Genomic DNA, 16,461 nt, shown 5'->3' on the forward strand with positions numbered 1-16,461 from the left:
TGCTTTCATGTCCGCCAGCCAGCGCCGCTTTTCGGAAACTATGCAAAAGAGTTGACAGTTTCTCTAGACTTCCCCACACGGCGCTCCGACGCTTTCTAGGCAAGCTGACAGACACACGCTGTAGAAGTGGGTGCAGTGTTCGCGATTCGCAAGCAGTGACGTAAGCCGGGACGTCCGCTGGCGCGCGCCACATACCGGATCAGTGCCTTAAATAAGCGTCCCTACCGCTTTCACTGGAAAGCGGGCGACACGTTAGGCAATGTTTATACAGGCGGCGTTGGTCGAGTGGATTGCGTTGTGTGTTGCGTACACAGTAAGATGCCCGCGACGTGGGAGGGAAACAAACAGCTCCATGTTTGTTCGCCAAAATAAAGCTTCAGTCCCTCCAAGTTTCATTGAGATAATTCGCTAGGAAGTAGGCTCAATAGGGCTCCTGCGCTGCCCAGGAGGCGCTGCGAAACCGGCTTCCGGGCATTACTTCCAGGTATACTCGGTTACAACTCAAGAACGGCACCACCTCATGTAGTGTATCACGCCGCCAAAGCGCTGGACCCGTGACGTCAGTGCGCGCGCGTTTTGAAAGGGGTTCGCTTGAAAGGGGTGATGTCGTCTGCCTTGTCTCGCGCAGTTTGGTTGTCGTCACTGGAGTCGTTTATAAGCATATTAAGTCCAATAAATCACGGGAACGGCTCACGCCATGTTCAAAATATTCCCAGTAACGCCCTACTTGCGCCGCGCGGAGAAACATCAGGCTACGGTGATAAGGCACAGCGACAACTTCCGGTGCCGTTCTTAAGCTGTCACCGAGTATAGTACAAAGCTGCGGGTGTCCCATAGGACCCCGTGTTGACAGAAGCAAAATGAGCTCGATATTGCTGATTGTTTTGCTACGCGGTCTCCAGTCCATCCCCGACGCGTCCGATCTCGTCCGGCGATCAACTTGGCATTAGAGAAAAAAGCTTTGCAGCGCTAGATACGTTTACAGCGTTGACAAAAGTGCTGGGGCGGTGACGGCGCTCTGCCACTCGCAGATTCACCGACCGATGTTCGTATGAAGTGAAATTAGAAGTGGAAGCTTCTTGTTTATACTAATACGCTTAGTGACAAGGACTTTTCAACAAAGCCGGTGAAACAAGAAGAGTAACGCAATCGGCGATGATCGCGCGTAAGAGCCAACGAGACTCGCGGACCGCAGGTTCGTCCGCTCCGGTGAGACGTACGTTTGCGCACCTGCGCACTTATGCGTGCATTTTCAATAAACACTGCTGGTTTGCGTCATCGTTACGAATACATATATTGCAGTGCTAGCTTGCCGTTTTTTCTCTGGCTCAGTCACAGAATGCAGCGAGCGTCAGGAGCGTCAAATATGTTTGTGATTCTGAATGTAGGGTCCGTAAAATAAGTGGTCGGGCGAACTGAATGGCCGTTGAGTGTTCTTCATGCTCTAAGCGCATTTAATTACGCTCTTGCATCAAATATTCCAAGTTCGCTCTTTATAGACTTAAGTAAGGATCGGCAACGTTTCGGGGTGTAGTGCCGAGTTGCATGAAGTTGACACGGCGGAGGGCTCTATGACAAATCGGGTGGGAGAGAGGGGTGGCTTCGAAGGAAAAAGAAAAAAAAATCAGTGAATTGCCAATAATATTTGAAAATATTCTGGCGAAGTGTGAAGATGGGGGGCAATGCAACTGGAAGCGATGAAATCTGATCTGTTATTGTCTCGCCGTCCAATCCCTTTTGAGGAGAAAACTGGCGTGTCGGCGTTCATATTAGCGACGACCCCTGCACTAGAAGATATATCATACGCAGCCAGGGACGATCTTATGTAAATATTTGGGCCGTGCAGCGTATATGCGACTGTGTTATGTTACACAGATAAGCAGGCAACGGACTTGCGATTCGGTGCTTGATTCACGTCCTTTCATAGCGCTAAATTTGTTTATTTGACGATATTGCTTCACCTACTCGCTAGTATAAGTGTACCCTACCGTTCGTAAACTGTGTGGCGTAAAATGTTAAGCAAGAGTCATTTACTTTGCGAAAATACCAAACAACTTTTCCACTTGTTTTCAAGGCGTTGTAGGCCAGCAGAGTCCGCTGAATCGTCTGCGCCCGTCGCGTCCGCTGGCATGCTCCTGCCGAAGCGACCATTTAGTTACCTCAGGCTCAGCAACGTTCTGTTTATGCTACCTGTGAACTTTCCTTTGTCGTCCTCACGCAAGAAGAACGAACGATAATTATCGTCAAGAAGTTAGACCAACCGACCCCTGGCGATACTGCTCCACGCCGCGACGATCACAACAGCTCACTCAAAAAAAAAAAAAAAAAAAAATACGCCGATAAATCGGCTCGTTGTAGGGGATATTATTTTGTTTAGCCTCCGCAACTTCTTTAAGGGTATTTTATTTTATATGCAGTCAATTAAACGCACGACAGTGTGATCAAATTAGGCACAACCAACTTTCTCTCTGGCTTGTAATTGAAAACACATGGAGGGCAATCAGGGTCGTCTGCTTTTGTACTACCCAGAGGCGTCGGCCAGTAGGGGCGCTGCATGCCGCCAAAACTCCCAGCGCAGGAGGTCTATCGCAAATAACGTGCACTCCGTCGACTGCGTCCAGCTTCGCACGTCATTCATCGTCGCAGAATGGAAGGGCACTAAATTTTTGTTCGCTCGTCGCTTTTGGGCGTTGTTCTCACGGCCGTCGTTATCTTTACTTGCCGTCAGACGTTGTCGCTTTGAATCACCTTTCGTGGAGTCAGCATACACTCGCGGTCTGCGCCATGTTTCGCTGTTAGTGGAAACATTCCTGTTCTGGTTGGCACTTTTTTCGAGCCCGGGGGTTCTCGACGCTTAGAAGACGTTTTTGTACCGAAAGCTACAATACGCTACCTCGGGCAGCCTACGCGGCGTGGCCAGTTTTGACCTTGAGAGCTATAGCGGTCAAACCACACCTCCTTCCCCAAGAGCCCGCATTGGAGCAGGGCCCGATGGCGGGGAGAGTTAGGCGAGGAGGGAACAGAGAAGCGCGCGGGACCCGTGCCGCCACCTGGCGGAGGAAGGCGAGGACGCCGCCTCCGCAGCAATAAGTGTGCGCGACGAAGGAAGGCGACGTGCGCGCACAGCCGTGTGCGGTGGAGTAGGGCTAACATCCAGCTGTGGTCGCTCGTGCAGCGGCGACGCTTAAAGGGTCCATGAAGAGGAAATACAACTTTGTTTAACTTTAAAGAGTTAGGCTTTAGTACCTCACTCAGCTCCATTCTGGCCACGAAAGGCGTTTTTTAACCAATAAAAACGCAAGAAGTACTTAGGAACTTTCAAATTTCGCGCCACAGTGACGTGTTATCGGCGCGAGTGACGTCATTAGGGCCAGCACTAAAAACATAGTTTTCAGGGGGTTAGGTGCACGTTAGCTTTCAAGTGATTCGATCAAACGGAACTAGCGGCCCCACTACAATCGTCCAGTCATGTGTCCTGGCGATTGATTAGTTCGGCCGCCGTCAATCGCCCAAACAAGATTCTGTGACGTCATAGAAAAGTTGCGGCAAACTGGCTAGCGAGTCGCCACAGCTCCACACGTTTCCTTTAATACTTCCGTTATTTTTTCGAAGTTTGCGATGAAATCGGTATCATTTTATCAGGACAAAGCAGCCTTTCTGACGAACCAAACTTGTATTTTGTCTTCATGGCCCCTTTAAAGACTTCCGTGAGGCGAAAAAGAGGAAACACGCTACTGTTGCATCCAGCATCGCTACCTTCAAGTCTTACGCGTTAGTGTGAGCTTCCTTCATTTTTCAGCATTTTGGCTTGCGCGTGCTCACGTGACCTTTTAACGCATGATGGCGGCGGCACTCGAGTAAGGTCCATTCGTGGAGACCAGCGCGCCTTCTGAAAGGTTTGTGACAAAGCCAGGATGCTTCTTTTCGTCACCGGAGCGGGGGGCGAAAGCAGTAACGTATGCTGCTTCTGCACGATATTCTGTGAGTGGCGTAGCCCCTCCGACTGTCACATTTTATCCTGCACTCTAAAAACACCAGCCGCAAGGAGAGTTATATCTGCGATCCTTTAATAACAAGACGTCGAGAAAATATAAATGGGAGGCAAGCCAATTAAAAAAAGTACGTTAATATTTACGTCTCAAAGTTTTTTAACTCGTAATTGCTTCTTTTTTACCCACATGGACAACGCTTAGCCTTGTGCGTGCCGCCTGAAAGGTGGACTTGACGGTACGTGAGTACAAATGGCGGACGCCAGACACGGCGAGTTCTCGTTCTGCGGAACCTGTCGCGTAAAGGGCAGTCTGTCTGCCTGTAGAAGTAATTCGCTCCAGGAGACGATCGAAGAAACGAAAACGAAGGAGGAGAAGGAAACAAGATGTAGCTGTAATGAAATCTTTGATAATCGCTAGAGTCACGCCTCCAAGCACTTAAGCAGGCTTAAACAGACCCTGCATCAGTTTCGATAAACGCTTTCATTATTTCCTTCGTGTCTGGAAACACTGCGAAAGCTACAGTTATCGCCAGCACGGAGAGGCCCTACGTGATTTGCTCGTCGCATCAGATACGCCTTCCGTTTCTGCTTTGTTTTTATGTCTTTATTTTTGAAGTTGCTATCGAAAAGCCTTCAATGCTGTACCTGAGGGAAAACCGGACAACAGCCGCTACATGGCCTCAGGGACGTAATTCGTGCCGTAGAAGAACGTCAAGACCGGGAAAGAGAGAAAAATGTTTTTAGCGAGTTCCGAGTTATCTGATGCGCATACAGCAGTAATTTTTGGCTTAGGTAGTTTGCGACCCCATAATCTAAGTAGTGGGTGGGTTGGGTGGCTGCGTTCTGCAAGCATTTAAGATTTAAAAAAAAAGTTGAAAAAAAGTTTTGCAGGGTCCTTTTAAGTTCCCGAGTAGCTTTTGTTAGTACGCATACACAGTGTCTTAGACGGATGCGGATGCAAGCCGTTGGCTGAAATATATGCCGTGCTAGTGCAAAGTTCCAAGAGCCCATGTCAAGTAAGCTTGTTTACGAACGTTATCCTGCGAGTTCCGTATATGTTCTGACGCAAATATCCCGAAGTGCTTTTTGCGTTTGCAGATATGTGTATTACTTGTGTCGCCCATGACAAATTGAGATGAACGCCGACGTATTTATACGAAGATGGCCGTGACACGTTGCAGTTATTTATGCCAAGTCCCAATCCTCCTTCCTGCAGGCATTCCTGGACGGCACGAGTAAGCTGGTCGTGCTCATCTCGTTCGTCCTGTACACGTCCCAGTACGTGTCCAAGGCCATGCTGCTGGCGCTCTTCTTCACCGACACCACGTCCGCCGTGGTGTTCTCGGCCTTCTACTGGCACGTGAGCTTCCTCTTGCCTGCCTTGTGGCTCGAAGACATCAAGGGCCGCTCGGCCCACTACATCATCACCGACCGATACACCAAGCTGCTCACGGCCAGTCTCCCCTGCGTGGGCTTGCACTGGTGCTTCAGGATCATCGGATCCGCAAACGTCGTCGGTGAGTCCTCGCTGAACGTCGACATGTTAACAAGCGGCAACCAACAGCAAATCGAGAAAGAGCACGGGCACTAGCGGCGCGTTCGTTTGATTTCGAAAATCATTACACTATACATAAACGCGTATACAGTCGGCAAAAATCTTGTTTGTAGCACAGATTTCGTACTTTCAGCCTTATCCTGCCTCTGCCGAGCGCGTTTTGAAGAAAACTTCTGCGGTGTTCTCAAGTCTAAGCCCACTCCTTTTGTGTCCCACACGTTTGTGAAGCGTATGTTTCGGCAGTGTTCCGATGTAACCAGTTAAAGCTGAAATCGCTGTTATAGACAAGCGTTTACCGATTGTACTGGGTGATCGTTCGACAAGCTGGGGCGGTATTTTCGTTTCTGTCCGTTATGTATCCGTTTCAAAAGTCTCCGTTTTGAGCAAGCCCTGATTGGATAAAAGCGAGCACCGGGATGTGACGCCATGCAAGCACGGCGGAGCTATGAGCCGCGGCCGGCATCTCGGAGCAGACGATTGGGAGCAGGCGATTTTTCGTCGCCTACTTATTGGTTCGCTGGCGGAACAATAAACACATAAAATATAGTTTAAAGTACGTTTATTTGTTCAAAATGTGGTTACAAAAACAGTTGCGCAAAAGTCAACCCAAATCCCGCCTGCAACTGGAATTAGGTCACAATAAAACGGACTCAAAACGGACGTTTTCAAAACGTACAAACAAGAGAATATGCGCCTATTCACAACAGTTCGCCTGGTTATGTCGTGTAGAGAATATGAAAATAAACATCAGATCTCACCGAAGAAGCGACAAGGAAGCGGATACGCTTGCCATAAAGACTTTTAAGAGCGAATGCTCTTTATAAGCGACCCCAAACCATCCACCGCCGGCGGCGGCGGCGGCGGCGGCGGCGTCGGCGGCGTCCGCAGTGCTCCTCTACATTTAAAAAAGAAACAGCATCCGGCGCCAGGTTTCGATCCGAGGACTTTGCGGCCGCAGCGCGACGCGCTACCGACTAAGCCACGGAAGCCACGCTGATATCAGTGTGAGTAACGCGCCTTATATCTTTAACGCATTCAATTTAGTAAACACTGAACCTGTTTCCGGGAAAAAATGGGATAGTTAATGATTGTCATGATCAAAGACCGCGTGGGAGCCCACCTGTCAGTGTATATTGCCCCTACATTGTTACACTGCCCATAATTTAAAAATGACTGCCAATCGAAAACCGCTGGAGTCAAATGGCCCCTACGCACTTTCAGGTGTTCTAGCACCGTACGTGCGAGGGAGTATATGCACAACTTACGGGTGAACATTGTCGGCTTCAGGGGCTCTACAATAATAAAAGGAGTACTGACACCAATTTTCGGCGTTAATATTATTGCACAGTTCGCTTCCTTTACTCAACACAATACCTTGGCTGAAAAAAATGGCAGCGTATCTGCTCCTTTCGTTGCAAATGTCGTCAAAAGACGATAGTCTTTATCCACTTTTGTCAAGTGAATGCCACCCTTCGCTTTCCCGCTCACCTCTCATGTTGTTCCTTTTGCGTCGCGCTCCTCCCAAGGTAAGACGCCAAAGGTTTGCTGATATCATTTTAAATTTCCCGCGTTCACTGCTGCAAACCGGGTGTCCCGATGCCAACGCTGCCCTACGGCGAAGACGCCCGTGAATCGAGGCGCCCTGCTTCAACGTTTATAGAACCGCGTTTCTCTACTCCACGTGCGTTGCAACCAGAGCGCGGAATCTATCTAGTGGAACCTTTCGTAACTGTTGCCGGTTGATTTCTTAAAATGCCGCCAGAAGCTATAGTGGCGCGGGCGACAGCAGGCGACGGCGGAGGGATTTTTTTCTGCAGTTGATGGAGTATTTAATCTCGCACAAATCGAGCATGTACGATTTTTTTATAAAGGAACGCTGCAAATATCACTTCTGTATTACTTTGTTGTCTTATATTTGCGTAATGTCTTGTTGTTCTTCACCAATATTGACAAGTATGAACACTACACCGGACTTAGACGGGCACATTTAGCTGTGACTATATAAGACTATTGCGCAGGCCTTGTTTTAGTTTGCCTGGGTGGCTGAATCGGGTCACAGACAGACAGACGGACAGACATGCAGACAGACCAAAATTTCTGGGTTGAAGTAGCCCAAGAAAGACTATTGTCGTTAATATGAGCGGCCTGTGGCGCGAAGAACATACTTTAATTGGATCTCATTTATCGCGCCGACGGAGCAGCGCGCGAAGCGGCACTCCGCAAATGCACATCTCAGCGTGACATTATCGCGTGATAGCCAAAAGTGACGCGACAGCGCTCGTCAAAAACTCGTGACGTCACTTCATGCGCGCGGCCCCGCGAGCGGCGAGCGGGCGCCGGCGCATTCACAAACGGGTGCACGTAGCTAGAGCTACAGGCATAACCGCTGCCCAGAAGGGCACTGTTAGCCAAAATAAAGTTCTACACACGGGAAAGGAAGCGATCATATAGCCCGAAATCGCAATAGAAGTCGCCATCAGGGGCGGTATTCTCGAGTTTTGTCCCATTTGCGTCCCTTTCAAAAGTGTCCCCTTTGGCGAGCCCTGATTGGCTAAAAACAAACAACCGGAAGTTACGTAACGCAAGCGCGGCAAACCTACTGTCAACGCTCACTGTTTAACCGGAAGTACGTCACGATGAAAGGGACTCAAAAGGGATGTTTTCAAAAGGGACAGTTACGATAATACCGCCCCAGGACTTTTATTGAAAGCGGTCATCGAATTTCCGCCGCAGTGTTAGGCTACAGTAATTCTAGTACACTGTAGTTAGGCCTAGCACCTTCAGGCAGCTCAGCCATTCAGCTCCGGCGGCGGCGTGGTCGAAACAACGCCCCCACCGGCCTCCACAGTGTTTTGACGTCGGCACAAAGCGGCGAGGTCATGCCGGGCCTTTCGGGATGAAAGCGCCGGAATTTGAAACAAACGATTTTCAGACCATTGAATGTAATTCATTATCGCGCGCAGAAGTATTTAAAGGGCTCTGTCGGGCTCGCCATACCATTAAGCATCGATGAAAGCAATAATATTGCAACGTAAAATTTTCGTGTCAGTGCTCCTTTAAGTTACACACAGGAAGTATTCCGCCTGATTGGCGTAATTTTTAAGCGGTCGACACTGACAAGTGAAGCGAGAAGCGGACAATTGCGGTATGGACATATAGCATTAAAGGGGTCATGAAGACAAAACACACCTTTGTTTAGTTTGAATGGGCATGCTTTTGGTAACGGACTCAGCTCCATTCCAGCAATGAAAGACCTTTCGTTAACCGAAAAAACTTAAGAAGCATTCAGCATCATTCAAAGTTTGCGCTGCAGTCACATATTGGGAGTAGTAGAGACGTAATGTGGGCTGGTATTACAAGTGCAGTCTTCAGTGTGTCAACTGTACGTTATCGTTCAAGACATACGATCAACAGGAACTAGAAGCTCCACCACAATCATCCGTCATGCTTCTCGGAGGTGGCTCAATTCAGCGGCCGTCAATCGCACCAACAAGATTCTGTGACTTCATACAGATATTACAGAAAAACGTCTGGGGTGGTCGCCGCTGTTTCATATGTTTTCTTTAAGATTTCGAATATTCGTTGAAATCTGAGGATAAAATTGGTAACATTGTTACCGGGACGGAGTCTTTTTAGTAAGCACAACTTGTATTTTGTATTTTTTCTGCAATCAGCACTACATCGGTGTCTGTTGTTGGTTAATTCCCTTACTGGCTTACCCTCACGAACGCAGGCGAGGAGTACACCTTAGCCTCGACGGCATCTCCGGTTCTTGACCTTGACAACGTGACCATGACCGAAATCTGGACGGTGATGCTTGTCGACAGCCTGATCAACATTATTGTCGGCTGGTATCTGAGCCACGTGCTGTCCTGGTACATCGGCGTTCCCTACAAGCTGTGGTTCCCCTTCTTGCCGTCCTATTGGCTCAGCTCCTCGCAAGGTAACGTGCACGTCCTCCCTCCGCTTCTGCCGGACAATGTGCACTTTGAGGCGGACCCCCCCGACAAGGAGGGGCTTGTCTTCGTCAACAGGTCAGTACTCGCGCATTATCCGTTTCTCACAGCCCAACCCTGTGCCCTGGGAAACTATTTCATTTTAATTTATTCAATTAGATAACAAAGCTTTGGGAGAGTCCGCTTAAGGCAGCTGGACTCTGCTTGAATAAGGCTATTCAATCGTACATGAGCGTTGCTAGCAGCAGTAGCGGCAAACCAACGAAGTGAACAAGGCACAGGAAAACGAGATCAACACTAAGGAACTTATCAAAAAGAACTATTCAGCAAAACAATGTTCGTAAGGGCAATACACACGAACATTGCGTGCAATCAACAATCCCAAATTTGCTGAGAGTTCGCTCATTGAACTGGTAGAAGGTACAGATTAAAGTTGTGTTTATAGGCAGCTATAGAACGGGACTCATGTACCATTTCCGGAATATCAGCGGGCTTGTTCAGAAAAGTGGATAATAAATAACCAAATGTCTGGATGTGGAGCCGTTATAAATGCCCGACATTTGTAGAGAAGGACTCCAGAAAATGTGTGCCCGTGGCATGAGATGTGTGCCCGTGGTCAGGTAACACATTCACTGGCTCCGTAACAAAGGTTCGCGTTGTGACGCTGGACATGAGGGCGCGGGCTCAATCCCAGCCTTATCGGCCGCTTTACTGGTGTTGACAATAACAGTAAATGCTCGCTTGTCCAAAATACTACACACGTGCGCTACAGAACGCCTCGTGGTCTAAGCGATGCATACCAGTATACCCTACTATGGGCAGCTCACGGGCCAAGCGCTCTTTTCGGCAAGTAGAACGAGAACATTTAAAGTAAAACACATTCTGAACTGAAGCCGATTTGATTTAGGACATGCGATGACAGCAGCGGACAATCCTACTTTGTGAGTTACGTATAAAGGTTAGGCACATACTGCGGCATAGAGTAGGGGCAACGTAGGCACAACGGACGGAGCACACGTGGAGGAATCCATAAAAAAGGCAACATGCTGAAATTCATGCCACTTAGGGGTTTGTTAAGGGATAATTCTGTAAAACAGCTTTTAGAGAGAGAGAGAATCAACTTTTATTGAGCCCTTAGTAAAGGTTAGTGCACGCAGGCACCAGACAGGGTGGAACCTTCTTCTCAGGTCCCATATGTGTCCACCAGCTCCTGGCTCCTAGCCGCTAACGTGAGCTTGGTCGGTTGGTCGGGGCTCGTCAAGGTCTTCCATCGCTCTAAGGGGTTGGGGTTGGGGAGGGTGGGAGTAGGGATGATGGGGGGTTCGTGAGCTTAGTGCACTCGGCAAGGATGTGTGCTACAGTTCCGTCGGAGCGCCTCTAAAACGGGCATAAAGTGTCTTGCTCGGCTGGGAACATCTTGTGTGCAAGAGACGGGATGTGCTAGAGGCCCCACTTGCGTGCGTTGCACGATCGTTCGCTGCCTTCGGCTAAGTTGCGGATGAGGACCGGGAGGCCTACATCTGCCGCTTGTGTACATTTCGGTGATGTCTTTACTCGTCACGGGGTGCGGTAGCTCTGGCTCTTCCTCGGCCCGGATTGACCGTTGTCGGGCATAGTAGTCGGCGAGTGCGTTGCTTTCCACCTGCGAGTGAGTATTGGACCCACACAAGCTCGACGGCCCGTCCCGGTGATTTGCGTTTGGCAAGAATCGTTAGTGCAGCGGGAATGATCTTCCCCTTGCGGTAGTTTCCATAGGCGGTATTGGAGTCTGTGACCACGGTCCTCCCTCCCGGTTGTGCGAGTGCGAGGCCCACGGCTACTTCTTCTGCTTCGGCTGGATTCGTCGTCCGTATCGACGCGCCGGTGACCAGTTTATCGATGGTGGTGATGACCGCCGTTGCTCTCGAGCCGTGCTTGGGAAGCGAGGCGCCAGCGTAGGGAACCTCAGGGCCCTCTTCCTGCTGTCGAGCCAGTGCCTTGGCCCGCGCAGAGCGTCTCTCATCTTTCCTCCCTGGATGCATGTTCGGGGGGAAGGGCTTGGTATTAATGTCTCCCCACGTAGTGGGGAGCCCGGCCGTCCTCTGCCCGGCTAAGCCTCATTCTCTGGCTGGATAGGTGTGCTTCCAGCAGCTTTTCCGTTGTGTTGTGGGCACCCATGTCTAGCAGCTTCTGTGTGGACGAGTAGATTGGCATGCCCATAGCGAGCTTTCCTCATCGTCGTGTTCAACGTCTCGCGGTTCGCCTTCGTAAGCTAGAGGTACACGGCGCAGTACGTTACTCGTGCAACGATGAGCGCCTGCGCGCAGGGTTTTTATATGTTCGTATGGCTCCCCTACATTATAAAAACCCGTTGGATATCTGTACTGGGCCGCGAATTATTGAAATACAGTCGAGTCCACTTATAACAATATTGAGGTGCCATGAAAATATTATTGTTATAACCGATTATTGTTATAAGCGGGTTATGCCGAAAATAACAAAGAAAACGTGACAAACAAGAGCATTTAATGAGGGGAACATGATAAACAAGAGCACTTAACAAGAACAGTGACAACAGGCAAGGAAAACGACGCTGGTAAGCACCAGACTCGGAACACGTGCAAACGGCGGAGCTGGAGACGTGGCCAAATTAGCGAGGAATAGGGGAGGTCGGCACAGTGCACACAGCGCTGCTGCTGCGGCGGCTTAGGCGCCCCGGTGCTTTTTCTACAGGCGGCGCACCCTCAGAATGGACTGCCCCACTGCCCGTAGAGGCACCCATCCGGTCCTCCTCCGCCTCCTCCGCGTCGCCGCGGCAGGCGAAAGCAGCGGTGGCATGCGAGCCTCTTCGGCGCGCACTCGCCGCGTGCGAGGCCAAGTGTGCTATGGCCTGGCCGCCGCGCGTATGCTCTCATGCCCTTTTGCGTAATAGGCGGGGTTGGGGTGGCATTGTCGCAGCGTTTTTGCATTTTTGTTTCGTTCAGGGTTGGTTCCAGTGCCCACATTTAATTGTTATAACCGATATTGCATCATGACAGCATTGTTATAAGCGGTTTATTTGGCCATAGAATACAATAAAAAGCTGACGGTGCCGCGGCTGTCCATTGTTATATCCGATATATTGTTAAAACCGGTATTGTTATAAGTGGACTCGACTTATTTCTCAAAAAAAATTACCCTTTTTTACTTCTCAGTGGTGTACCTAAAATCTAGCAATGTTGAGCTTATGCCCGAATTTCGAGCCTCGGCTTGGTGTTGGCTTCACCTGTTACGCGTTTTGACTGCGTTGCACGCATAATAAAAAAATCCCCCTAACCTATTAGCGGCGTACCGCTCAGTCATTACACAAATATGAGTAACATTTCTAAGAAAAAACGGCAAAAATACTTGATGTGGCCCCACCGGGGTTGGTCAGGTCAAAACCTAAGAACTAAGAGATGGAACATTCATAAAACAACCTTGGTAAGTAACTGCCTCATGATAGCCATGATGGAAATTTAATCTGGAAATCTCAAGCCCCTCGGTTCAGCCGATCCGACTGGACCTCATCGATGTCCCGGCGATTGGTCGGTCGGTCGGTCGGTTGGTCGGTCAAGGTCTCCTTTTCTTTCTGTAAGTCCGTTCGTCTAACAACGAAGATGGTTGACAGGAAAAGCTTTCTTCCGCCGCCAATCAGGTCGAATCAAAGTCCAATCTCGTGAGGGATTCATTCGTTGTCCTTTGCTCATAACAGCACCGGCGGTGCACGGATTTCTGGTCGCGACGCAAAGACAATGTCAGAATCATGAAAGGTTCATTTCTGCGAAATATACGTAAAATACGCGAGATATACAGAAAGATGTCCCAATGTGCATCTACGTCTAACGCGGAAATGCCTTGCGCCAATGCGAACTTTTCCACGGGCTCTAATGAAGACGACGATTATGATGATGATGATAGCCTTGAAATATGTGGCACCAGCCCACTCGGGGGAATCAGCCAGGGATGAAGAGTTCACTGCGCACCTGCGCTTCACGTGCCTTCGTGGAATCCCACTGTGTAAGTTGACTTTCAGCAGTGTACGTCGACGTCGCACTTTGAAGACATTGGCTTCCAACCAGAGAAAGATCTGCGTTTGAATAATCTTTCGCTTCACCCACAGCCATTATCATCGTCAGAGAAAGCTAGCTTTCCTGCAGTGCGTTTTGGCGTGCAGGAACAACAGTTTCACTTTAAAACCTAAGGCAAAAAAAAAATCCCACAAAAATGCCCAGAACAGAGATAGCACCGCGGCATTTCTCGAAATGCATATTCATTGTTTCCCAAGTGCTTGCAAACAGCAACCGTGTAACTCCATGCATCGGCACAAAGATGCATATTCCGCGAAAGTTGCATATTTACAATATTTACATATTTACAAGTTTAATAATTACAATTGTGGAAATATGGATGCTTGACGGGGGGAAAATTTTTAATAACCATAAGCTTGTGCGTAAAAAATAACGGAAAGAAAGAATTAACTAAATAAATCGAAAATGATTACATTATATTGCGCCTTCTCATGACACAGGGAAATACTCGAAGGGCGCGGAAACTCCAAACGAAAGCGAATAAAATTGTGAAGCAGCGCCAACTGCGTTAAGTCCTACATCTGCAAACGAATGTCTAATTGCCTGAGCTCATTGCTTTGATCATTATTGTAGCTTAAACGGAGATAATAGGAGATAGCTTAAACGCTTAAACGCTTAATAGCTTAAACGGAGATGAGTAAATTACAAAAACCAAGATACAAAAGTAAAAACCTCAGGAAATAACCATATGAATACACATGAAATAAGAACTTCCTGTCCTATGCAATACCCTCACACGACGATCCTCTCAGGAATCGTCTGCTGGCAGGCAGGCAGGCAGGTGGGCAGGTATTTACTGGCAAGCGGGCAGACTGTTTGGCAGGCAGGAGAGCCTGCGCGACCGCCATCTTTTTTAGATGCGACGCATGTCTTCCTCTGAGGCATGTCCCACCTGCGTCGTTGTCGCGGCGTCCGTTCGCATCCCTCCTCCGTTCTTCTCTCCCACAGCTGTGTGCAACACTTTCACTCCAGCTCATTAGCATACCACAGCTGGCGCGCTTGTTTGGGCGCGCTTCGCTGCGTAACGCTGCATTAACAACTGCTCCGGCGAGCGCAAGTGCGCGCATGCGCGACGCACACCACCTGCGCATGTGCAACTCTCCCCGTTCTTCTCTCCGACAGCTGTGTGCAACTCTCACTCCGTCGCATTAGCATAACAACAGCTGCGCGCGCGCTTCGCTCCGCTCGCGTCTGCTCCGGTGCGCAACTGCGCGCATGCGCGACTCTCCTCCGCTGTCTCCTCTCCTTCAGGCGCTGTGAATATAAAGCGGGTAGCGCGCTGCAGCGGTTCAGTTAGCGCTCGCTCTCGTTCGACTCCGCGTGACTTTGCTTGACGACTCCGTGCTTGACTTGATTCTTCCGATGAAGACGTGATGGAAGCGACGGTCCCTTCAGCGAGTGGGCTGACACAATCCAATACCAGCGTCAGCGCAAACGCTCAAGGCAAGGTTACGACCAATTGAACCCCCCGATGCGTCGCATCACATCAGGGTTCCCTCGCGGGAAGATGGGCGTAATTTTTTTGGAACCATCAAATGTCTACGCACGCACGTGCATACGCACCCCTATTTTCGCACAATGAGGGAAGAAATTGTGCATTGTAAATAAATTGGTTGGTCTTCTACGCTTTTCATGCACCCCTTCTTCCAATGGCGCTTTAGCTTTAGCACGAAATCATTAGCAGTGCTAGAAGTCGAAAACAGCCCGGCGTCGGCGTCAGCCTACGACTGTCAAGCGTGTCTGGTCGCGTTTAGAGCGAGTTCCTTCTGCTCATCTTTTATCTGCTAACAGACTGGTTAGAAAGAAAGAACGGCTTTAATGACTCATTGGACGGCGAGTATAGGACGGCATTGGATAGGGAACCACCGGAGATAGGGACTTGCTAATAGAGAGTTTTAGTATAGCGGGAGCTAGCTTTTAGCAAGCGCTATTCCTTGCGCGCGCCCTAGCGCGCATGCGCAGTCCGCAGAAGGAGGGTTTGCGTTTCGCGGACGCACGCTATTTTCCAGAGTTTGCGGGCGGTACTTTGCGCCGTTGTGGGCCGCGCGGGGCTGGCGCTGGTCTCGCGAAACCTGTTTGCTCGAGACGGCCTGCCCCCGCTGGCCGCTGCCGGCCGGAATGGTTCTGTGTGCGCGCGCCTCGCCTTCACCGACGATCTCGCGTTGCTGGGGTACCCGCGGTCGCACAGAATACCAGACTGTACTTCACTGTATCGTTGTGCCAAGCCGTGCCGAGCACCGCCGGTGGGGGCGATACCGCAGTTAACCTTGGGTCGCGTTTGTATGGGCTGGTTGAAATTATAGTTATTTGTTGATATCCCAGATGGCGCTAGCGACGACACTGAACCTTCTCGCTGGTGGGGACAATGCAGTGACTTAGGGCATTCAGCCGTTTTTTTTTCCTTTTTATGTGTATTTTGTAAACGTTTTCACCTGGCTTGGACATTTCGATGTCCATCAGATACAAATGGTTTCTGGGCACAACGATCATCATCATCAGGGCCACACTATTAGCGGAGCGTTGCTGGCGCAGTACTAAAAGCGGGGTTCGTGGAAAGCGTTTGCGGAGCTCAAGCGCAATATTTTGCGGCGCGCGCTAAACGCTAGCTCCCGCTATACTAAAACTCTCTAATGGCAATTCAACGACGGGTGACAGCGATTGGGCTCTAGGAAAGATAATAGCTAATATAATAAAGATAATAATAAAATAATAATAAAGATAATAATACAGATAATAAAAGATAATAATAACAAGCAGCTGAAATGATCCCTCGTAGAGAGAGAGCGAAAAAAAATTAATGTTAATTAAATCTCGGAAAAGTTAAGACAGGCGTCATCATTCAAGAGAGCCGAGTCGACAGTCGTTCCTATC

General features: G+C 49.4%; 1 protein-coding gene across 1 annotated transcript in view; it reads left to right on the forward strand.

The window, feature by feature from the left end:
- The window catches only part of LOC144180000 (phospholipid-transporting ATPase ABCA3-like), a 48,409-nt gene that overhangs the window by 12,649 nt on the left and 19,299 nt on the right, over positions 1-16,461 (forward strand). Inside the window, exons 5-6 of the mRNA XM_077708412.1 lie at positions 5,208-5,508; positions 9,280-9,580. Of these exons, the coding sequence (XP_077564538.1) occupies positions 5,208-5,508; positions 9,280-9,580 (602 nt within the window). The remainder of the gene's footprint in view (positions 1-5,207; positions 5,509-9,279; positions 9,581-16,461) is intronic.

The sequence above is a fragment of the Haemaphysalis longicornis genome, unplaced genomic scaffold, assembly GCF_048455015.1.
Source record: "Haemaphysalis longicornis isolate Haplotype H1 unplaced genomic scaffold, Haemaphysalis longicornis Haplotype H1 scaffold_4, whole genome shotgun sequence".
Lineage (NCBI taxonomy): Eukaryota > Metazoa > Arthropoda > Arachnida > Ixodida > Ixodidae > Haemaphysalis > Haemaphysalis longicornis.